Source organism: Anoplolepis gracilipes, chromosome 5 (genome assembly GCF_047496725.1).
Source record: "Anoplolepis gracilipes chromosome 5, ASM4749672v1, whole genome shotgun sequence".
NCBI classification, from domain to species: Eukaryota; Metazoa; Arthropoda; class Insecta; order Hymenoptera; family Formicidae; genus Anoplolepis; species Anoplolepis gracilipes.
In genome coordinates, this window is record NC_132974.1 from 2,605,746 (window position 1) to 2,630,762 (window position 25,017).

The 25,017-nt window shown below is 32.0% G+C and overlaps 6 protein-coding genes across 8 annotated transcripts; 4 read left to right on the plus strand and 2 right to left on the minus strand.

Annotated features, from left to right (window-relative positions):
• Positions 1-111: 111 nt before the first annotated feature.
• Positions 112-7,970, plus strand: LOC140666357 (syntaxin-1B). Its single transcript, XM_072893472.1, has 9 exons — positions 112-969; positions 1,669-1,764; positions 1,830-1,923; positions 2,051-2,125; positions 6,944-7,141; positions 7,259-7,332; positions 7,410-7,547; positions 7,638-7,748; positions 7,831-7,970. The coding sequence occupies exons 1-9, from the start codon at positions 937-939 to the stop codon at positions 7,903-7,905; spliced, it is 894 nt and encodes a 297-aa protein (XP_072749573.1). The 5' UTR covers positions 112-936; the 3' UTR covers positions 7,906-7,970.
• LOC140666351 (condensin-2 complex subunit D3) lies at positions 2,078-6,253 on the minus strand. The gene is made up of 2 exons (XM_072893464.1): positions 2,746-6,253; positions 2,078-2,639 (listed from the first exon to the last, which is right to left on the minus strand). Exons 1-2 carry the CDS (start codon positions 6,246-6,248, stop codon positions 2,210-2,212), a joined length of 3,933 nt encoding a protein of 1,310 aa, XP_072749565.1. The 5' UTR covers positions 6,249-6,253; the 3' UTR covers positions 2,078-2,209.
• LOC140666354 (lymphokine-activated killer T-cell-originated protein kinase) lies at positions 6,359-9,680 on the minus strand. 2 transcript variants are annotated; one of them, XM_072893469.1, is made up of 7 exons: positions 9,437-9,680; positions 9,064-9,297; positions 8,691-8,987; positions 8,298-8,528; positions 8,066-8,202; positions 6,864-7,003; positions 6,359-6,494 (listed from the first exon to the last, which is right to left on the minus strand). In XM_072893469.1, exons 1-6 carry the CDS (start codon positions 9,555-9,557, stop codon positions 6,986-6,988), a joined length of 1,038 nt encoding a protein of 345 aa, XP_072749570.1. In that variant the 5' UTR covers positions 9,558-9,680; the 3' UTR covers positions 6,359-6,494; positions 6,864-6,985. The 2 variants fall into 2 exon arrangements, with proteins under 2 accessions (XP_072749570.1, XP_072749569.1); XM_072893468.1 differs by lacking the exons at positions 6,359-6,494; positions 6,864-7,003 and having other exon boundaries at positions 8,018-8,202.
• Positions 9,681-10,015: 335 nt separating this feature from the next.
• On the plus strand, positions 10,016-16,827 carry Cdc27 (cell division cycle protein 27). 2 transcript variants are annotated; one of them, XM_072893465.1, is made up of 13 exons: positions 10,016-10,232; positions 11,213-11,288; positions 11,411-11,558; positions 11,662-12,045; positions 12,114-12,420; positions 12,541-12,729; positions 12,802-13,048; positions 13,168-13,348; positions 13,560-13,785; positions 13,875-14,002; positions 14,086-14,407; positions 14,485-14,632; positions 14,770-16,827. In XM_072893465.1, the coding sequence occupies exons 1-13, from the start codon at positions 10,209-10,211 to the stop codon at positions 14,898-14,900; spliced, it is 2,511 nt and encodes an 836-aa protein (XP_072749566.1). In that variant the 5' UTR covers positions 10,016-10,208; the 3' UTR covers positions 14,901-16,827. The 2 variants fall into 2 exon arrangements, with proteins under 2 accessions (XP_072749566.1, XP_072749567.1); XM_072893466.1 differs by having other exon boundaries at positions 10,018-10,232; positions 14,773-16,827.
• Positions 16,828-16,972: 145 nt separating this feature from the next.
• On the plus strand, positions 16,973-19,826 carry LOC140666358 (ras-related protein Rab-32-like). The gene is made up of 6 exons (XM_072893474.1): positions 16,973-17,342; positions 17,832-17,864; positions 18,170-18,266; positions 18,433-18,489; positions 18,724-18,965; positions 19,486-19,826. Exons 1-6 carry the CDS (start codon positions 17,207-17,209, stop codon positions 19,608-19,610), a joined length of 690 nt encoding a protein of 229 aa, XP_072749575.1. The 5' UTR covers positions 16,973-17,206; the 3' UTR covers positions 19,611-19,826.
• A 381-nt stretch (positions 19,827-20,207) lies between these two features.
• LOC140666353 (phosphotriesterase-related protein-like) lies at positions 20,208-23,692 on the plus strand. The gene is made up of 7 exons (XM_072893467.1): positions 20,208-20,483; positions 20,907-21,069; positions 21,491-21,681; positions 21,756-21,923; positions 22,219-22,383; positions 22,476-22,696; positions 22,901-23,692. The coding sequence occupies exons 1-7, from the start codon at positions 20,450-20,452 to the stop codon at positions 23,033-23,035; spliced, it is 1,077 nt and encodes a 358-aa protein (XP_072749568.1). The 5' UTR covers positions 20,208-20,449; the 3' UTR covers positions 23,036-23,692.
• The last annotated feature ends 1,325 nt before the right edge of the window (positions 23,693-25,017 follow it).

The window sequence follows — 25,017 nt, forward strand, 5'->3', positions numbered from 1 at the left end:
AAATTAATAAAAATAATTTATTATCATTGTTCAAAGATAATCATATACATATTACATGTTTTAATTTCTCTACCTTATTTTCTCTCTTCTCTGTGTAAATGTATTATTGTTATATATTAAGATATATATTTCACTCTTTTTTTCTCTTATCTATTAAATAAAATAAAAATATACAAGATCTAAAATAATTGAATAACTTCTTAAACTCGCTTTTTAATTTCACAGCATTTTTAAATATATGTAAGTATAAATAATTTTATAGATTATTTTTGTAAGGGATTATTTTTGTAAGGGAATAAATAACCGGCAATTCTTCGTTACCAAATCTTAAATTGATGTCAAAGATCTGTCCTTTTTGTCAAGGTTTATATAAAACTATTATTGCTATTTTTATTTTGAAAAAAAAAAAAAAAACAATTTCCGTGTGAGAGAAGAGTTAATATGATTATTTTGATTTAACAAAAATTACTTCGAAACTGTGCAACATTTCAATTTTCTCTCTTTTTCTTTTTTCCTTTTTCAACTTTACTTAAATAAACGACAAAGTTTTTGCAATCAATATATATAATTACTTTGTTTGCTGCATTAAAAAATTAATAAATTAGAAATACGCGCAATTTGTAATTACTTTAATCATCGGCCTTGCAGCGCACAGATGTCAAGTGCCCATTTCCTATTTCATTTCAGATGCAAAGTATCTTCCACTTATAACACTGTGCACTTTACTCTAGAAGCATGCCACGCATTTGAGTCGAAAGAACACTTCGACAGAATTCGTCGCCGATACGTACGATTACGAGTTACGAAGTCAACTGAGTAAGATGAATTTTATGCGATATCCATAGTGCACTGATAAGAGAGATAACGAAATGTATATCGCATGTATTTCGCTCACAAAATTATCAGTTATATACCGATTCTGAAGGAATACTCATCATGGTTCGTGATCGTATGCCTGATTTGCGTGCTGTTAGTACTATTTTTTTTTATAATTATTAGAAATCTATCGAACAGAAAAGCTTGAAATAATCAATTGTGTACATTGTTTCAAACAACGCTGTCATGTATGAATCATATATGTAAATATAAAGTTTGCGACGAAGGAAGCTATAATCGATATTCAGAATTCATGATTTCTTTCCCGCAGTTATTTACATAGTTTTAGAGTCACTTTGTGTAAACTCCGATTAACTTACAATCGGTGATTTAACTTATCAAATAATATCTATAATACTTTAATGATATGTATATATACACACATAGATAAATTACTATTTCTCTATTGCTTGCAACATGGAAAAAAGATTAGATTAGTAAATATAAATTTCATAGTTAACACTAGAAGTAGAACGGTCATTTCTGACCGTTTCTATTTTTTAAATTAATACCTTATTTTTGTGTAGAAGATAAAATTCTGAAATTTTATAACTTTTTATCAATCATTTAAAACGTAAAGGAAATAATTAAGATCAGAATCTTATCTTTTATATAAGAAATAGGTTATTAATCTAAAAAATAGAAATGGTCAAAAGAACGGCTCGGTACACTTCTAATGTTAAAAAGCAATTTTGCTAATTGAGGTAATCGTCGATTAATTTAATCGAAGTTGGTTAAAACCTTTAAACCGATAATCTATGAAATTATCAAATATTGTACCAATTTCTACAGAGCCGAAATAACAGCAGCACGTTTGGCAGAGGATTCTTGCAGGAAGTACACCTTCAAATAGTCCAAAATAAGAAGCTGAAGGAATTACTCAACGAAGTACGTATATACTATTAAAATCGCTTGAATATTTTGTAATACAGATATGCCTTGTATTAATATAGGCTGAGGAAATACGCGCGCTAATTCACCTTATAAACAAAAATATTTCTATCATAAAAGATTTACACAATAATATTCTGTCGCATACGAATAAAGGTAAGTGGCAATAACCATAAAATAATTAAAATCTAGAATTTATGTACAATATATATACATATATATATATATATATATATATATATATATATATATATATATATATATATATTTTTTTTTTTTTCAGACATACAAAAAGAACTGGAGACGCGTACATGTACGATCTCGCAAACAGCTTTCCGCGTGCAGCAAAAATTACGAGGTAGGTAGATTTGTACGTGAAATAATTGGACAATTTTCATGACGCGTATTCGTACCGAACGAAATCATCATTGGAGATATCATCCTATTTTTTAAACAATTTACGCCGAGAAGTATATTCCGGTGATATTTCTCGCTCGCTCGAGGATCTACGTAATCTTGGTGTGAAAGAACTGCTAGGACACGAATTTGGAGTCGATGTATTAGCACTGGAAATAAGATTCGGTTCTGGAGGTGGCGTTTGTATCGACAATAATCTTTCCAGATGTGTCGACGAATTTGTAACTAACGTATCGCTGTAAGATATTGCGAGTTGTTGCGAACAAATACCAGAATCTTCTGATTTGTTTTTGTAATGCATTATCATCGAAGGTGAAAGACGGTGGAGTAGAACTTTGGGCATCGATCGTTTGCATAGATCCAATAATTCCGAATCGCTCCTGTGATTTACAATAAATGATGCATTACCGTTCCTACTATCATTGCTCTCTGAAACGACTTTGTCTTTCAGTTTCCTGAAACATTATATTATCATCGTGTATATTTTCGAAGAATATATGCATATATATGTATAATAAAGAAAAATCTAAAAATTTATTATTTATAGACCGATATACATACCGTTGATAATGACTCATTTCTTTTTCCAATTCAGGATATTCATTTAATACACCGAGCAACTGTTCTTCGTTGTATTCCGAGTAGATCTTGAATAGTAGACTCTCCACATCATCTTCTAAGTGAGACTTCAAAGCGGCAAGTTTCTTCTGTAGCGTAATTAACGTAGGTAACAAATGATCTAAATTATGTTTCTTCATCGTCGCTATAATAACATTCACCGCGTTATTATTTGACGTGTGAGAAATTTCATCTTGCTCTTGTGTATCATCCTTTTGCTTCTCATTGAGAGATGATGGTTGCAGACGGTTATTACCGATTATAAATACCACATCTTTTAAGACACACGCCCCCTCCTCTGTCGTAATATCGATGGAATCATGGTCACATATTTCGCCAAGAATATTTTTAGTTAATTTCATAACCAATTTAAGTTTCGCTGACGCGTCTAAATGTTCCAGCATAAATTCGTAAATGATGTTACGGTTGTCTTGATTCACCCTTCCAGGTAGCGTCAACAGTTTCTTCTCTCGATCGCTCATTCTATGACCATAGAACACATTACGAGACTGATAATTGTTATAATGATATATACTCTCGAGGAACTGCTTGAAAATTAAAGTCTTATTCTTCACTAGAAGTTTTTCTTCCACTAGGAAGATCGTCAGTTCGCGTATCATACTATCCGTATCTGATAGCATCGTCAATATGTGAAAGAAGAATGGACCCTTCAGTTTTATAAAATCCTCCAGCAGAAGTTGAATGAATATCACAACTATGGCTTCTCTCACACCTGAATTCGAATCTTTCATGCTGATGCACATGTCGGGCAAATACGGTTCTACTAAATCGGTAAATCTCACACAAATGTCAGCCAATGCTTTCGCGGCGTTTATCTTGACTGCAGTCTTAATCGGTGAGTCTGGATTTGTTTCTTGACGCATCAAACCACCAAATATCGGCGTGACTTCCTTTGCGATTTCGCGATCTCTCAGCGCTTGCTGACAAAGAATGACTACTGTGGATGCCTGTAGATTCTTCATCTCTTTGGTAGCTTCCGGCAACGATTCCCATTGTAACAACAATTGTTTTAGAGCTCGTAGAGTCGACGAAGAAATCTTGTTGGTGCACAAAAGCGAAGCGTGACCCAAAGTACATATAGCTCTTACTTTAAGTGTCTCTTGAATAAGACTTCTACTCTCTTCTAGTGTTAAATCTTGAATCTCCGCCTCTGACAGCCTCATTAGTTCCAGCATATTCGATTCTATCAATTGGCTACTCTTTTCGGCGTGCAAATATCGTAATACAACGCTCAGGATATCCAGACAAATGCTGATTAAGTTGAACGTGATCTCAAAACGGCAAATACATTTGTAGAGATGCTGATGGAGATCCTCGAGGCAATCACGATCTAAAACGGACCATGCGTGTCTCAAGACATGCAGAACCAAACTCGCGTGATAATCGTTCTTCTGGATAATTTCCTTATAATCCGTGATATATTTATCTATAGTTGGAATCTTCATATTTTCGGCTAGGGCGGCTAACAGAATCCATGCGCCTATGGTGTTATCCGTACCGATGTGCGATTGTAAATTCGATATCATAGAGTTGGTAATAACGCCGTTCTTGACCCACAAGCCGCAAGCTTTCGACAAATGCTTTCTCATTTTCATGTTACTCAATTTCTCCAGCACTCTCCACGGCAGATTATTCGCATCATCCGGAATATATGTAGAGGCTTTCATTATTCTATTTAACAACACGTTTCCCAAACATTCCAATACCTTTTCTTGTACTTTAGCTTCGATATCATATATTTGCGGTACAACAGCCTGTGTCCATTCGTTGAGGAGACTCGAATTATGAGGAAATCGTTCTAAAATCTCTGAAAGAACATGTACTGCGAATTGACGTACAGTTAAGGTAGGATCCCTGCAACGATCACTTATCACATGCGTAATCTTGTTTGTAAGTGCTGGGAACATGATGGATAAATTTCTTAAAATTTTCAGAGCGCTTCGTTGAACCAGCGCGCGCTCGTCGTTGACTCTGTCCAGTAACATTGTAACAACAGTATTTGATCCTGGTAATGGATCAATGTCCTCCGACAGCGCTCTTTCCAACTCGTCGACCATAGGAAACATTTTATTCAAGGCTGAAACTACAAATATTTTTTCAAGAATCATTTTATCGATATCATTATTACAATCAGAAAACGAAGCAAATGTAGCCATAGCTTTTCCTCTTACCAAGACTGACTGATCTATACAACGAGACAATACCACGCTTACTAAAATTTTTCTTATCTTTATTTTTGTATCTTCATTTAGATCGTTTGATAAAAAAAATTCCGTCAAGAGTTTTCCTATGATTTCTTGTGCAAATAATCTATAAGATATTTTACCATTGTGTGAAAATAATATTATATCTCTGAAAACTGTTATTATAGTGTCTTTGTTACATATGTGTAACAGTTTTATTACAACAGCCGCTTGCCTTTGGCGGCCCTCTGATCTTTCTGGACATTTCACCATCAACTGATGTATTAAAGTTACAACTGCCTGCGTTGTTTCCATATTGTGAACTTTCAACAAACTTTTTAAAAAGTACATAACTGTCTCATGCATCATACTAATAGACTTTGGTTGCACATTTGTGTGATGAAATAACAGATCGGGAAGCATGTATTGCGCTATTAACATTATAGTCATGTCAACAGTGCCATGATTGTTACTGCATAATTCTTGCAAAGCTACAAATGCATTCTGAGTCAGCGATGTTAGCCCATATGTGTTGTGAGACTTAACGTACATCTTCAGTTTTGTAATATCCATTAACATGCATATTGTAACATCCAAAGACTCTGTGTGTTCTTTGAACCGAAATGATTTTAACATTACAACAAGGTCGCAAATAATCCTATTTAATTCTTTTACAAGCCTCAACTTCTCCGAATCTAACATAATGTAACAATCTGTCGATTCGTCATCAATACTGGAATTTATCACATTTGTTTCTTTGCCACTCTTTCTAACTGAAGAAAATAAGCTTTCTGACATCTTCAAGGTTTTGATCGCTCTCTGGTACAAGTTAGGATGATAAATCCCGAATGCATTGCTACCAGGTACAGTGAGAAGCATAAAATACAAACTTGTAGCTTCCAGACACGCTTCTCTGGAGTCTTCATCAAACTCAGTACATTGGCCAGTCTTCATTATGTAACCAAACGTTGCAAGCAAAGCACGTATGTTGATATTCAAGATCATCAGAGCTTGCCATGAATATTCAGAGGTTTCACACTCACGTTCGTTAGCGACGATCCATTCCTTTAGAACGAGACGGGACTTATGCAACAACTGTCTGGCATCATCGCTCTCGAGGTACTCGAGATAATCTTCGGGTACTTCATCGTAAGTCAGGAACTCTGAATCCCAGATCGACTTGATCCACTCTTCATCGAGAGTATCCAGCTTGAAATCGTGAAATATTTGTAACGATTCCATAATGTGAGAGAAATGTCGCTTTTAAATTGCGCTCAAAACGTCAAATCGTTATCATCTTCTCCCGCGTGCGGCTCTCGCAGACGTAAACATAACCTTAACTTATCGTTGTGATAACGCATACAGATTTGGAGAGGTTTCAGGTTATCGTTTTCTTATGCGTAGTAATAATTATTTCACGGTTCTGCTCTTTCGCTATACATGGATCAACCAATGTTACGAAAAATTTATCGCACAACATTTCGTTTACTGCAATAAAATGCACGAGGTGAACAATAGCGTCCATTCAGAAGCGGGAAACTAAATAACCAATGATTGGTTGCCAATCATACGCATGAGCTATTTAAATTACCATATATATACATACAGAAATTTATATATATATGCACCTACATAATCATTTAAACAAACCGGTTATTATATTTAACAATTAATATTAATACGTTATATATTAATAGTAAACCAAACTTTTTATAATAAATTATTATAAATATTAATATATAAATACATATATATATAAAAGTGAATTAATATATTTAATGAAATAATTATATGTACTAAATATTTATGTATAAAGTTTGAATAATGATGTATCTTAGAGGTCATGTTTTTACTTACATATAATAATATCATTTAAATTTGTGTACTTGTATTTGTACTTTTCTTTCATAATTAATTTTGTTAATTATTATTTTCAGATATGGGAAAAGATATTACAGCCATTGATGATTTGACTATAGCTACGGCACAAAACGGATCTGTATATACAAGAATTAAAATATTACAATACACAACTATGATGCAGCTATTTTCTGAAATTATGGAGGATTATAATGGATCATTATTAAGATACCATGATAAATGTCTTTTGCTCTTGCAACAGCAGCGTTCGTTAAGTATGCATTTGTTAAAAATTTCATTTGTTAAAAAAATTCAATATATATTTATTTATTATTAATTTATCATATATATTTATTATTAATTTATTAAGTAAACTATTTGTTAATCTCTAGTAAGACGGCAAGTTACAAGCGAGGAATTGGACCATATGCTGGATGCCCAAGAAACTAGCTTATTTGTCGACAATGTAAATATTTGAATTTGCCATTACAATAGTATTTTTTACAAATTTTATATATCAAATATGTGATTAATTATATATAGATTTTAGAAGACAGCAAGATTGCAAGGCAACAATTATCAGATATAAAAAGTAGACATAATGATGTTTTAAAATTGGAAAAGTCTCTCATAGAAGTCAGAGACACATTTGCAGAAATTGCATTTTTAGTGGAGAAACAAGTATAAATATTTGTATTTAGTAATAAAATCATATGTTTACTGATACTAGCAATGCAATACAAAGAATATTAAATATAGAATTTTTTATAGGGAGAACAAATCACTAATATAGAATATTTTGCCAATAAGACAACGGATAACATCGATGGCGGACGTCTTCAGTTGAAAAAGACAGAAAAAAAAAGTCATAGAAATAGAAAGGTAATTCTATTCAATATTTAGCGACTTAAGCTTTACTTAATTTAGTTTTGTAAAAATATTATCATTACAATTATTTTTACAGAGGAAAATCAAGAGTGCTATTATTATAAGTCTAATAATAACAATTTTCTTTTTATTCATCATTATGTCATTTTAAAATACAAAGTAGCTCATGGATTTTTTATGTTAACATTTTTAACTACAGTGTAAATTATGCAAATAAAAATATATTTTATGCATCTGTCACATAATAAGTATAACTTATAGTTACTTTTAATAATGAATATGTCTTATAATTATAGTTTGTCAATACTCACACATTTTTCAAAGTAGTTTACAAGTGCTTTCGCACTGGGTCTTAATTTATAATTGGCTGTAGTACATATAAAGAATATTTCAAGTATTTTCTCATAGTCTTTGCCTAACTCAATTGCAGGTAAAGCTGGACGTGTACCTGAAAGATCAGTTTTTTATTTAATTTAACATAATTCAATTAGTTAAACCACATTTAAACACTTAATAGATAATTAAAATCGTGTATATATTTACCATATTTACTGCGTGTACGTGGCATTATTTCTTTGAGGAAAGTAATACTTTCATCCATATCAGGTTTAGAATCATCAAATGTTTTATTTGTCAAATCTGCCTCTGTAATTGAGTTGTCTAAAGATTCACTTTCATTGAGTTCTTCAGAATGAGGAACTGACAAAGATATCATTTCCCAAAGAATAAGGCCATATGTCCAAATGTCAGCAGCATTCGTCACTGGTCCATCTTCTGCAATATTTTTTAAAAAGATTACATAATAGTAAATTAAAAATTAAAAAATAAATTTTAAATTATCAACTTTTTAAACTAATTATGATTTTCAAAGATTATAAATTAAAAATTTTATATATATAATTTTAAAATATTAAGAATTGAAAGCTAAATAAATACCAAGTACAACTTCAGGAGGATTCCAACATTCTGTTCCAACATAAGAAAAGTTGCCTTTTGACGTATCTACTTCAAAAGATTCTGTCAATGGTAAAGCATTCCCAAAGTCGCACAGTTTAACCACATTGAAATCATGGGACACCAAAACGTTCCAACTTTTTATATCTCCATGTAATATGTATGCCATATGATGTAAATATTTCAATCCTTTTATGATTTCAAAACCAACTTTCAGAATATTCTTGGCTGGGAATGGTTCATCTTCTAAAAACTCTCGTCTTTCCTCTATCTTGTCACCTAATTTATGAAGCAATCAATATTATACAAACATATATATCGTAAAAATGTTCAAATTGTTCAATTTTATAAATACCAAGCGACATATCCAACGCTTCCATAGCCAAGCAAGGCTTTCCATCTGCCCCTGTGGTAAAAGCTCTAAAACCAATGATATTAGGATGATTCAATCGTCGCAGAACATCTGCTTCTAATCGAAGACGTCCATTGTTTACTTCGTTGTTTCTTCCCTTTAGCCATTTCTTTACTGCCCAAGGTGAACGTGCAAAGCCTATCTTTGGCGATCTTTCCAACATGTATACAGCGACTCCTAAAAGAAAAAAAAAATGTGCAAATATAACTGTATGAATTTAGACAAAGCTAGTGTTAACACCAATTAAAGATCTTTTATTTACTTATTATTGTAACTGTAAAGTGTAATCATAAAAGTATTCAAAGCATATACATACCAGTGCCATAGCCTATCTGTTGTAAAAAGGGTGATGCTGGTATTTTGATGGGAGTATTTAATTCGGGATTATCCGTTTTGCTTTTGCATTTTACTCTCGTTGGTGTACTAAATTCAGCCATGAAGATGAAAAAAATGGAGAAACAAGAAAAAAAGAAGAAAAGGTGGAACGACAAAGCGAGGTATGTAACCGTCGACTTTCAAATAATTTAAATTTCATCGAATTGCGCAAACGCACCTTGCGACGAATACGATTGGACACGTCAATACATCTGTTCGTTTTTCGTTGCACTTTCTACACTTTGCTCTTTCTTCCCTATGAAAAATATAAATAAAAAATAAAATAATAATTGAATATGGAATCTAGCTGAATTCTTAGAATTATGTAATAATTTAATTTTTAACTGTCAGTTATTACGATAAGACAAAATTGACAGTTGGAAGACACCGGACACAGACCGATCGATCTTTCCCTTCGAAATAATGCAACAGCTGATTGGCTACCGCGCCAATTTTCTCCGCGCAAGCGCCGTGAAATCTAGTGAGCACTTTTACGCAAGCCTTGCTTCGTGCTCGAGATTGGCGGTCCTGCGACCTGAAAGCAGTCGCTCGCTTTAAAAGAATCGAAGTAAAGATGGACTCCTAAGAAATTTTTATATACAGCAGTCCTCGTTCGACTTTGGGATACTCCGTTGTACTCGGTCGTTTAATCTCCACTCGGTAAACGCCTGGAGGGCCGACGTTCTTATATGATCACTCTCGTGGTGTAAACGATGATCGTGCAGGAACCAGTGCAGGTAAAAGTCTGGCTCGAGCCTGGGCTCTTTATCACGTTGCTGTAACATTGCGAATTTGTATATCGGGGCGCATCCACGTTCACCACTATTGACGTCTCGCTGATGTCGAGAAAGCACACGCGCACGCATCCGGTGCATGATTTTTAATCACGTCGTACGATGGTTTTTCGACGATCGCCCCCCCGGGATCGTCTTTTAAAAATAATTACTTGGAACGACGATTCGATATTTTCCTTTCTTGTTTTTATCGAAGTATGCGTGCTCGCGGGATTGCTTCACTGCGAAGAAAAGAGCAGGACAAGCAAGGATTATATCTATAAATAAGCGCGAAACTTCACTGTGTTTGCGGATTTTGATAATGAGTAATGTGGATTTTTATGGTCATTTATAGTAAGATGCATGGGAGAGAGAGAGAAAGAGAGAGATTGTTGTTTTCAGAGATTGCTTGTATCTGTTAAATAGTTAAAAAGTGCTTTTGACATGTTGCTTTATATACTTATTACTATTAACAAACGTGAATTTTATGCATGTAAGTTGAACAATGAGACATTTGGATTATTATTTTTAACTGTATGTAATAAAATATGCTTATTGATTATATTCTATCTTATCAACTGAAAAAGCAATATAAATTATATCAAACTTAATGTTTATAGCACTGTGATACATTGAAACATGAAGAATGCTTCTTTTAAGCATATGTTTTAAGAAAAACTAATAAACAGTACTAATTTATTAAAATCCATAATTTTTATAATGTCTAAAAACATATAATTAAAAAGTATATCTATATTTCTCTCAGATATTGCACTGAAATATAAGAATATAAATATTAGTAAATATTTTACATTACTGAGAATAAATATTTTTTTACTGCCAAATTCTTCTTGTCTTATGCCTTTTTCTTGTTAACTTAATGACTTGCATGTTGCTATCGCATAATTAATTATTAATGCAGATATTGAATTTTTTAATTTTAGGCGGCCATATGGCATTGTTTGAATCATTATGCTTATCCAGATGCTATATTTCTGGCGGAAAGGCTATGTGCAGAAGGTAGGATTTTTTACTTTGTTTAATTTATAATATTGTTCTTATATTTTTTAATTTATTTTTAAAATAAGATGAAATTTGCAATTGTACTTATATATTAATACATATTATGTATTGTTACATAGTGGACACAGAGGAAAGTTTATTTCTTTTGGCAACATGTTATTATCGTTCTGGCCGGATTAGGCAAGCTTACGCCTTATTATCCCAGAAAGCACCTAGTTCGGCACAGTGTAGGTTTTTACTAGCAAAATGTTGTTATGATCTGGAAAAGTAAGTAATGCTACCAATTTGTATATTACTTTATATATAATAAAACTTTGCATATATATATGTATATATATGTCTAAATATATTTTTTTATTAAAATCTCTAGATATGCAGAAGCAGAAGCTGCGATAATTGGTGGATATTATAAGCAGTTAAAGAGTTTGGAAGAAATAATAAGTCAATTTGGGGAACAGGCATGCTTTTCTCTGCAGATAATAGCAAAGATCTATTATAAGATGATGCGTACTGCAAGAGGCAACGAAGCGCATAAGTTAGCTTTAAAGATGAATCCCTTTCTCTGGCATTCGTTTGAGGAACTTTGTAATGTCGGCGAAAAGGTGGATCCTGCCAAGATTTTCCAAGTAGACAGACTAGATTCCTTTGCCATGTGCCATGGTACTGCGTCTACGCTCAGCTATGTCACCGAACCGGATTTTATCGTACCTGGAAATAATGCTAACAGTACACCTATTTCAAACGGCACTAACTTGTATGTATATATACTTTAAAATATATATCATAAAATAACTCTATTAATATTTTATTCGTTCATTGCAGGACACCAGTGATGGCACCGACGTTGATAAATGGCGGACAGGTACGCTTGTGTCCCTCCATAGAGGATACTCCGCAGACTGCGCCAGTTCACTATAACTGTACCTCGATATCGCCAAGAGTAAAGCTGTCACGTTATCGAAGTATGTTTAGTAATTCCATGAGCCCTTTGACGCCTAGTTTCGGTATTTTGCCATTGGAAAATAATACACCAGAACCAACTGTTCCACCTTCGCACACGACTCTCATGGAGGCCAACGATCAGAAGAGTTTGGCAAAACGTGTCAGTAGTCTGAGAGCTCATGTAGGAGTGAGTATAATTTTTCAGCTTTGTAATACATTGAGCTTATAATAGCATTTATACTTTTATAATATGTATATTTAAGTTGTATGACAACTTGATATATTTTTGCGTTCGTATTTTTCTTAGCAATTAATGTCAAGGAAAGAGACACCATTGCAACAAGGCAAGTCAGTATTTTCCCAATCGGGTAATGCAAGCAATACTGCCAATATTGTGACAGTGACAGCCGCTAATCCGACTTCACCTCCGTCACCGACATTTCAGAGCACTAACGTTAGGCGTTCGTCGCGACTCTTCAGTCATAATTCAGTAAAAGTATGACTTTATTTTGATTCTCCAGTTACATTTGTTTACTTGTAATCTTGATACGACTTGCATATATTTCAGGAGAACAATAAGTCACCTAATAGGAATAAATTTGCGACTCCCAAGTCTCCATCTCGAAAGACGAAAGCGAGATTGGCTAAAACAAATTTGAACAAGACTAACTTTAATGAGTTAAACGAGAGAAATAGGAACGAAAAAGAAAAGAGCGAAACGATTACATCGGAAAAAGCAGTGGCTAATGCAAACGCGCTTAACGCCCAAAATAATAATATGCATTCCGGAATAACATTGCAAAAGCAATCGGCGGGTATGTTAATTACTGAATTAGTATTTTAATTTCTTCAATGTGCGGTTTTCTTTTTTTATTATTAGAAGAGTTGGAAAAGTTTAAGATGGTTTTATATCTGTAATTTTATGTTTTCACAGAGGGATTGATGTCTTTGTTGCGAGAATTAGGAACAGCGTATCAGCATTTGAGTCAGTTTAAATGTACGCAGGCTGTGGAGATTCTAAGTATACTGCCGACACAACACTACAATACTGGTTGGGTACTTTCTATGTTAGCTCGTGCACATTTCGAAATGATGGATTATAAAAAAGCTGCTAGGTAATAATTTTTTAATAATTATCAGAGAAACAGTATAGATCTGTCTGTTTTAACACTTTCTTGCATTCGTAATAAATATATTCAGGCTTTGAAATGAGAAAAAGAGATAAGAAATACGTTTTAGAAAGTGCATTAAAACTGATTTTGTCTCTGACACATTATTTATATTTCTTTGTAATTTTTATTCATTCGATTCATTTTTTTTGTGCAGTTATTTTGCGGAAGTGCGACAGTTAGAGCCCCAGAGAACAGAACTGATGGAGATTTATAGTACCGTTCTTTGGCATCTGCATGCAGAAGTGCAGTTGTCTACACTTGCTCAAGACCTGGTTTCACAGGACCGTAATTCGGCAGCAGCCTGGTGCGCCACGGGCAATCTCTTCTCGGCGCAAACGGAACACGAGACGGCGATCAAATTTTTCCAAAGAGCTATTCAGGTATTTATAGGTTTAATTTCTTCAATTCACATGTACGATTGCTATTTCGTTTGGATAAAAATAATGTGCGATTCTCTGGTTTTTTTTAGGTGGATCCTAATTTTCCATATGCCTATACATTGCTAGGACACGAGTATGTCTTGACTGAAGAATTAGATAAAGCAATTACTGCTTTTCGTAACGCTATCAGACTTGATCCTAGGCATTACAATGCATGGTAAGTTTCCTGTTACATTTTTATACAATGTCTATTACTTTTTAATTATTTTCTGAGCTTAAACTATTCTTTATATATTGAAGGTTCGGACTGGGAACGATATTTTCAAAACAGGAGCAATATAGTTTGGCAGAGTTACACTTTAAACGGGCCTTACAAATAAATCCGCAGAATTCTGCGCTAATGTGCCACATAGGTGTCGTGCAACACGCTTTAAAGAAAACCGACCAGGCATTAAAGACTTTAAATACCGCGCTAATTAATGATCCGGATAATACTTTGTGCAAGTTTCATCGCGCAAGCATTAATTTTTCTATCGGTCGACACATGGAAGCTCTTAGAGAGTTCGAGGAGCTAAAGAATATTATACCCAAAGAATCTCTAGTCTATTATTCGATAGGAAAGGTGAGAGATTCTCAAATGATTCAGAAATTCTCAATTTTCTAAAACATTTTTTGATGTTTTTTTTTTTTTTTAAACAGGTGCATAAAAAATTAGGGAATACCCATCTCGCGTTAATGTACTTTAGTTGGGCGACGGATCTAGATCCCAAAGGTGTTAATAGTCAAATTAAGGAGGCTATATTGAGTCCCGGACAAGGAGATGACGATTCTCCACCAACGCAATCAGGTATGTAATTATCAGATATATAATACTATATAAACCAAATCTTCAATCCTTCAAAACTTTGAAATAATTCATGTCCAAAATATTAGATGTTTTAAATTTATATAACTATTGCAATGTTTTAATTGTAAACGTATTAGCAGATGAGCAGCAAGCACAAAATAATTCAATGGAACAGGACATCGAAACAAATAGGGAGGGAAGTGCCGCGCCTCTTGCCGGAAATGTCTCTGTTGAGCCTCACGGCGATGACAGCGATGACAGTTTATGAAAACGATATGCGATACTTCCGTGAAAAAAACAAAACGTTATTATCCTTGTTATGGATCATTCGAATTATTTATTCGCCGGCCTGGCTTCGCTTGCAGTATCGATAAAATTATTGATGCGTTATTGATTCAAATTAAGCAGTTTTTGATATTCTCCGAAAACTGCAAACTGTCCCGTGCGATGTGATTAGGTTAAAAAGAATCATTATATTACCTTCCCCGCGCTGTCAAATTTCTTTTTTATATCTTGCACGAAAGTCGTGTAAGTTCTTATACATATATATATGGATGCGACAATAGAAAACTCGCGTATCGTATCCTTCATCAACTTGTACATTACGCGTTTGCCTCTGTATATTTTTTTACGGTTGCTCGATCGCCTTTTGTATTTCTTCATACTTCTTCAATCGTCGTTCCCTCTTGTGCCTCGTTTCATTACACATAAAATTTATGTAATAAAATTTATTAAATTTATAAAATTTATTTAACTCTAGTGAGACTTTGAAAATCTGCAAAACTTTGATTGAAACAAGATTTTGGTCGAAATAAGAGATGAAGCATATATACATAGTATCGGGAGTGTTTTCATTCGCAGAGACGAGGTATTAGAGATTCACGGTTGAGTAGACACTATCGCATCGTGAAAAGAAATGAATGAATGTAACCGTAAGCATGTCTCGTAGTTAGGTAATGTAATTAATTAATCGTTTTCGAATAAGAGAGGAAAGAGAGTCTTGTGTAAATGTAAATTATTATTACTGTGTATTTACCGCTATTATTATTAACTATAATTAGCTATTACTATTATTATTCGTACGATTATCATTGTTGATTTATATAGTGATTGTGGAGATATATCGTCGGTCGCTCGGCGTCAGAGCGGCCGTTGGACGATCGTGCAATTCTCATCGTAAAGTAAGATCCTTTAATTGATCGAACATATAAAATCGCGATTGCAATTTCGGTGATTCAATAATCGTGCGATTATATATTTGGTTTCGATTTCGAATTAGCCGGAATTAGCATAAACCCGCGCAAATGTCTATATATATATATAGAGAAACGCTCGTCGGATTATATTCTTAATAGTGCTGAACAGAATTTATGACGTTTACGGCGTCGTTCGTTACCGATATTAGGTGTACAATGCAAAATGTCAATTCCGATTTCCCGGAATAAAGATCGTTATGTATTATTCCTGGAAGAACAGCGTATATAACGTATAAAGTATATACGTTCGTCTCTTATTTCGAGCGGATTGAGTTACGATCATAACGCGCGTCTATCGCGCGTGACTGTAACGCTTTATATTGTACACGTAATTAAACGAAAGACACGTCACGAAAAAAGAAAAAAAAAAAAGAAGAGTTAATTGTACTGACTGAGAAATACGTCTGTGTGATATAAAAGACGCGCGTATCTTCCTCTTATTTCTCTCCCGCTCTTCCTTTTTTGTCTCTCTCTTTTTTTTTAATTTATTTATTTACTTCTTTGCATTCTCCTTTTTCTCGCGCGTCTTTCCGCATGCATCTCGTGTCTCTGGGAGAGAACGCGAAAGCAAAGCATCTATTTTGCATCTATTGCATACATAGCGAAGCGGCGACGAATTATTTATTATTTTATTCTCATACATGTTTATTTTTCTCATCGAAATGGAAAATGGAGTCGGGTTTATATCTTCCAAAGAGATTTAGGAAAGCAACTACGCATATGTATGCGATGTCTGTTCGTCTTTATCCAGCTTCCGCGATATCGAAACCGCGATGGTTCGATTGACAACAATCGCTGCCGCGTTACTCGTTTACAAAAAAAAAAGAGGTGTGCGCGAAATAAAGGCCTGCACTTTTTATGAAACGCTATTTGCTGTTTGGGCGAACACATTACACCTGTGTCCTACGTCGACAATAATAATATACATGTCGAAAGAAATTTATCTAACAGAGTTCTGTTTGTTTCCCAGTTTATTTATCAACTCGACGATGGATCATCGCAACAATCTTTTTGCAATGAAAATGTTTGACCAGCTGCAGTGATTTTTCGTAGAGCAAAATGATTTGAAATTCTAAACTTAGACTTTCATAAAGAAAATTTATATTAAAAATAAAATTATATATTCTTCAGGAGAAACGATAACGTGTTTACAACGACGTGAGATAACGTTGAAAAATAATCACTGATACGAAAATCTACTGAGAGAGGGGAGCAAGATGTATGTCGACCTACGGGATCGGCTGTTTATTTCGTCTTCGCTTTGTTGTTTCTTACTGTTGAGCCAAGAGTCAACATTTCAAGTTTGTCGCGTGGTATTATGATGCGGCGAACGGATCGAACGGTGAACATGACCCTGCGAAGATCCAGGAGGGACTCGGATCTCGTGCTGTCACATTTCGGTCACCTCAAGGAACACCTCTTCAAATTTCTCGTAATTGGCGATTATGGTGTCGGTGAGCTGCCGTGATCGATAAATGATTGCTTGCATTCGAATTCGCGATTTACACGTGTAATATCGTTGACATACTGGACCTGTATAAAATTTTCTTTCGAAAAGTAATTAAGAAAAGACAGAAAGAGAGAAATAGCATACACGAGAAACTATATACAATAATCTCTCTATTGTTCATCTTGATTTTATCGATTATCTGAAAGTTATTATTTATGATTATCTGAATAAGTGATTTTGTAAACGTATTTATTTAATTAATTTAAACCATTTCTTTATGCAATCTGGAAAGCAAGTTTACAAGTTTTTTACAAAGTTTAGAAAATTTTGAAACTACAAAAATTTTCGTACACAATTTTTGTTGTAAATATTTATAATACTTTAGAAGCGTTTAAAAAATTTTATAAAATCGCATTTATAGAGAATAATAGATTCTTGGCAAATTTATAATTTTGTTTCAATTTGCTTTATAGAAAATTATTTTTTATTTCAGGTAAAACTGCACTGGTCAGAAGATACACGGAAGGTAAAAATATTATTTTATTTTTCGCTTCCGATTTCTTGTCGATCAGTTGTTTTTGCGCGTAAAAAGTTTCGTTGAAAATATTAGACGTAAGCGCATATCGCAATAGCAAATAAGAGGATTGCTAAATATGATAATGCGCGTTTAAAGAGAGAAAGAAAAAGAAGAAAATGAAAAATGTGCGCAAGCTAGCTTATCCGCTTTAAAGACACGTGCGTCAACGTACAACTGCGACTACGATACATCTGCAACATTAAAATCTGTACGTCGTCGGCGTTACTGCATACTGTTGAAACTGTCTTTTCCAGGAAAGTTTTCCTCAAATTACAAGATTACCATAGGCGCCGATTTTGCGATAAAAACGCTCGATTGGGATCCGCACACTAAAGTAAACTTACAACTATGGTATGGCAATCTTTCGCGACGCATAATTTATCTATTTTACTATAATATTTTATTGTATCTTTTTTCAGATTTTCTACATATATATTTTAAAATTTTTCTTAATTTTGCAAGATCACTATACCTAGAAACATGGAAGAAAACGATAATTCTATTCTAAATATTTCAGGGACATCGCCGGTCACGAGAGATTTGGATACATGACGAGGGTCTATTATAAATACGCGTAAATATGACTTTAATACGCCTCTTATCCAATCGGATGTAGTCGGCGTTTTTGTGCGTATTATCTCTCTATATTAAATATATTTATTATTATAAATAAATAATTGGTATTATACTCTGATTTCTAATAATAACGCTTTATCGAGTCAAGACTAGGACGACTATACCCCTTGACCGATCGATTGAAAATTTCAAATTAATGAGCGACTTCTTGATTTAACTTGTATTAACGCAGAGTGGCTGCGGCTCTTGTATTTGACATTTCGCGTGCGGCGACCTTTCAATCGATGAAGAAGTGGCTGTACGATCTCAGGGAAAAGATCACGTTACCAGATGGCTCGAATATACCAATCATTCTTTTGGCGAACAAATGCGACATATCAGTTGCTGTGACCGATGAGCAGATCTCCAAATTTTGCAAAGAGAACAAGATAAACGCCTGGTATGCGACCTCGGCGAAGAACAATACCAATGTCGGTAGGTAGACTCGAAACTTGTGTTCATAATAATCTTTTCTTTCAATTTATATATTCTAAAAAATTTCCTCTTTGATATTTCCTCTTTATAATATTTAATATTATTATATTATTATTTGTGAGTGTGAAAATAAGAGATGGGATTTCAGAGCTTGAGAATAAACTTTTCTATTTTGTTGCATTAATCTTGTATAGTTTTAATTATTTTATCATCAAATGCTGATGTAGATTTCGAATAGTATAATACATATAAATAATACCCTATCAGCACACATGTTCAAAAGATGTTTATAAGAGATCCACAGGATATTAAAATATGTTTTAACATTCTATGGATTTCTTAAAAACATCTTTTGAACATGTGTGCTGTTAAGGTACTTTCTGTGCATTTAAATGCATTCGAAAACACTTTAAAATACAATTAAAAAGACTTTAAAATATAATTAAAGGAAATATTCTGTGACTAATAGTTGAGATAAGCAGTAAATCGAGAACTAATTCTATTATTACAAAATTTCCAGATACAGCGATGCGCTATTTAGTGGAGAAAGTGTTGTGCGCGAAAATCGACAATGGTATACGCGACTCGATTAAATTACAACGTGAGAACTTTTTGAAATACGAAAAATCTATTTGTTGCAAATAAAACGAAAGGATAATTATTTTAAGATTATAACATTTATTCAAAAATACAAATGTTGTGCGAAGCACAACAATGATGAGATAAACAATCGAAAAATTATCGAATATGTTGATAAAAGATTCCGTGCGATGGAAAAATAAAAATGCAATTATCTCGCTGAAAAATTTATATATTAAAAATTTATATATTGTAATATACAACATTTATTTTATACAACAATCCATTTTTATTTATATTAGTATGCGTGAATAACACTGTCCTTTTTCTTAAATTATACGTTTCGTAATAAATCATATGAAAAATAGCTGTGAATATAAATATAATAATTAATCTTTCAATTAACCTAATTGTATCTGAAGTGACAATTTTTTATAAAGATAATTTTCTGAATTTTCCGAAATATTTTATGTATTTGTAACGTTTTGTAGATATTTCTGTTATCATCATAACATCTAGTTATGCATACATTAACAAGCTTTTTTTATTCACTATATATAGCACATAATATATTATCAGGAATGGCATTTAAAGATTAGCGTCAGTCGAGCAAAATGATAATGAGATAAGTATTTACTGGTTGAGTTAGGTTGACTGTGACTAAAGTATGTCACGTCACAGCAGTAGCCAGTAGTAGCTCGTAGAATATTGTTTACATCTCTGTGCTGCTTACAATTTAAATAACAGTTAGCTAATATACATGTCATTTTAAAACACGTATTTGGTATACATCATTATAATTTGGCGTAAAGTACAAGATACAAGTTAAATTGTTTGAAAATTCTTTATATTTTGAGTTTTTTTCTATTTAAATTCTTTATATCTGAAGCACAACTAGAGTGATAATGGCTGGTAATTTTCCAGATGTCGTAGAAACTGGTAAGTGCGAAGGAAAATTAAAAGTACATTATTATAATGGTTAGATTATATTCATAAATTCGGTCATATGAAACTTTGTGTATTACTTTAGGTATCGAAAAAAAATCTCATATTATATAAAAAGAAAAATCTCAAATCTTAGATTATAAGTATATTTTATTCCTCTATCATTACTACAAATTTCTTTATCTTTAAATCCTGTGACATCAGAAATATTAGTATAATTAGTAATAGTAATATATAAATATAAGATTTTGCCTAAAAATCTTCATACATACATATAAAGTGATATTATTCAAATAATAATAAATCCTCTTGAAAAATTTTTCAATCTTAATAATCTTTTTTTATAATGCAAAGGCAGATAGGCTCTACAATAGTTTAAGTATTTATCATTTATTTATTTCATCTCTTATGGTGCAGTGCTAGGAAGTGTACGATTATCCGAACTCGGCAAAACGTTAACGCACGAACATTTGGCTGTCGATTTTCGTAAATTTTATGCACCACCACCGAAGCATATTGAAAAATATTTCTCCAAAAATAGTCTGCATCTCGCGGATATCGGATATATCAAGCAGTATCCGTAAGTCGAATAAAAAAATATATCTTTTTAATTCTAGTTTTAAGGCTTTCGGAAATCCTTTCTTCTGAGAATATCTTTTTAATAAATATTCGGAATAATATTATGATTTCTTAAATAAAAAATGTGCATGAATCGTGATGGTAAAGGCATTATTTGCTTTTGTGTTAAGCATTCTGGAAAAATTTTGAATTATACTAATCACTTGTTAAATGAATTTTTTAATTAAACATTTTCACTTAAAACATAGCAAAGATAGTATTTTTTTCATCTAAAATTACGATATACAATAAAGTTTGATGTATGAGACAGTCTTTACAATTTCTATAGAGATTTTTATAATTATATGTAACAATAATAAAAAATATTAAATAAATCTTATTAAAGGTAATAAATAATTAGTACACTAAATATATTGATTCAGATATAGCAGCATGAGTAATTTGGAGTTTTATGACGAGTACGCGGGAAGAGCTGTCCATACGGATGTAAAATTATTCAAGGAAGCTGGCGGTGGGACCATCGTGGAAAACAGCAGTCATGGTTTGAGACGCGACATTCTTTTAATGAAAAATATTAGTGAGTCGACAGAAGTTAATGTGATTGCTGGAACCGGTATGTTTTTTGTTATATTATTATTACTATTATTATTTCTAAATGTTATGTACATAATATTCTCACTTTGACAGGATATTATGTCGCTAGCACGCAAACTGCATCCACCCTCGACATGACGAAAGAAGAAATATACAATCTTATGTATAAAGAATTGGAAGAGAGTTGTGTGGAGTGTCCCAATGGTTTGGAGATAAAGGCTGGATTTATTGGAGAAGTCGGTAGTACTTGGCCTATTGAAGGTACGTAGCTATACATATTAATTTGCTAAACATTTTTTCGTCTATTATTTTTATAGAATAAAATATGTAAAAATGGATATCAAAATGTTGAGGAATAAATCTAGAAACCAAACTATTAAAAATGACACTAAAACGTACATACTTCATATTTTATTGTTTAATTTATTAGACTACGATAATTTTGCATTGCAAAAAATAAATCTCGGATACTAATAAAATATAGTTAAGATTAATTAATAATTAATAATAGACCTTGTAAAAATATGTCTTAAAGTAATTCTGTTTTTGTAATTAGATTTTGAAAAACGTGTCATTTGTGCGACTGGTGAACTTCAAGCACAATTGCGTTGTTCTGTGAGTTTTCATCCCGGAAGAGACGCGTCTGCACCTATGGAAATATTGCGGATCTATCAAGAGGCTGGTGGAGATCCTACTAAAGCCATCATGTCCCATATTGATCGTAAGATTTATGAATTTCTTTTTATTATTTTTCTCTAATTAGCTTATATAAAATATTTCTCTAAAAATGCGTCGATTAAATAAATTTTATAGGTACGTTAATAAAAAAGGAGCAGCTCATGGAATTTGCTGATGATAATAAATGCTACATCCAATTTGATCTGTTTGGTAGCGAGTGTTCTTTTTATCAGTTGAATCCATCGATCAATATGCCATCAGATGCACAGCGTATCAAACGTATCGCACGTTTGAAAAAGGAAGGAAAACTGCACCGTGTTCTCATGAGTCACGACATTCATACGAAGCATAGACTAGTACGTATTTTTTAATATCTTAATTTAATTTTACATAATAAATTTAATTATAGTTTTATAGTTTTTGTTTTTATGAATTAATTTTAATTTTATTTAACGCATATTTTAATTTTAATTAATAGAATTAAATAATAATAATAATTTAAATTAAGATAGAATTAAATTGAAAATTCAACACTTGAAATTATTTCATTGATTTTTAAGATACATTTCGGTGGCCATGGATATTCTCATATTGTGAATAATATTCTGCCAAACATGATAAATAAAGGTTTCACGATGGAAGAGATTGATTTAATAACAGTTGAAAATCCAAAAAGATGGTTTACTCGGCAATAATCTACTTTCAGAATAAAAGTTACACTTTTTTTTATAACATAACATATTATATATCACATAACATGTATTTTCATGATTATTATTTGTAGATAGCTATAACAATTTATGTTTATTATTGTTCTGCACTAAAACTGTATTTTTAAATCAAGATAATACGAGTTGTATTGTATTTACAAGATATAAAAATTAATATGCATAACAAAAGTAATTTTCTACATTTTTTATGCATTTATTATATTGAAAATCACAAACGCGTACAACATATTTAACCTTTTAAACGTTTTATCGTTTAATCAACAAATAATTTATGACTTGTAAGACTTGTATTCCATAGATCAACATATATATTACAAATACTAATCATTAAGTGTTAAAAGATGTAGGACCGATTGTTCAAACTTCTTACAATTAGTACATTTATCCGTCAATCACTTAAGTAAATATCAGTAACTATTATTCTTTCTATTGTTAAACTTTATCTACGAGTTAATTATTAAGAGGCAATTTTATGCTACTCCAATTACTGAGTAAATATGATATTTATCTATGATTGACGGGGTAAATCTACCAAAGTTGGAATAACTTTATTTGAGTTTGTACCTTTATGAGTTGTTTATACTTGTCATCATCAAAATAAATATGTATTTTTGTTATTAATATCAAATTGTGTGTACACATAACAAGCTTAACGATAAATATCGTTCATTATTATGTTATTTGAGTTAACTATGATATACGATGTCACAGTAGTTGCGATTACCCCAGATATTAGATATCACATTTGCATCACCGCACAAAACATGTAACATTAAACTTGGATAATTTTAAACAGTGTACTCGATCACATTTGCTATTAACCGTGTAAATCAATCATTTAAAATAAATCACCAAATTTTTAACAAAAACAGAGTAAAGATGCAAGACAATGAGGAATCAATGTATGATACTTACGTGGAAACTGGTAAGAACGTGTAAAAAAATTATAAAATAGTTAATATATAAAATAGTAAATTGTATTTTTATACATATTCATGTATGGACTTTGATATATTTTTTATGTAACGAATTCAAGAATGATATAAATTATATATTTCTGTGAACTCGTCGAACATTTTTATTAGTATATTTTTATAATTCAAAGACTATTTTCTAATTTTTTGTGAATTCTGTGTAATAATCGCCACCATCCAAATGTATATTTATCTTATAAATATTTATTATTTGCATTTTATGGTGTATGCAGTACTGGGACTTATAGAAATGTTTAAACTCGGCACAACATTAACGCACGAGCACTTACTAGGCAATTTTTATGAACTTTACACACAGTCTCCAGGAGTTTTATATTGAAATTATAATATCGCTCGCATCTCTAAAAAATTTTTCATTAAAATGCATGTGTATGTGCTAAACTTTAAGTTCATAATATGCGTTTAAGCGGCAGATGTTTATGTGTATATGTATATGCTAAAATAATATATGAAAAACTTATCAATTATAACATCAATATAAGAATGTTATAGGTTTGATAAATGACATTCTTCACTGATAATAATAAAAAAAATTAATTACAAATTATATATATATATATATATTTTTTTTTTTTTTTCACAATTACTTTCTTATTATTAGGTTGGTTCAAAAGTCATCTCGTATTTTATGTAAAAGAGATAATTCAAAAGAATTTTCTGACCAACCATAACTTTTTATTATATTTTCTTTTCTTTTATTTTTATTATAATTTTATTGTTGATTAAAATCTTCTTTATCAATGCGCACGTTCAAGAATTCTCGATAAAAATTATTCAATTTTTCTCCTTTCTTCGTTTCTTCTATTCTTTAATTTCTTCTGTTCAATGTATCAAAAATAAAATAATAATATGCGATCAAATATTTTATTAATAATAATGATATGTGTCTATTGCTAAAGATCACGAAAATGTATATTAATATATAATAACTCATAATGACTCATAAGATAA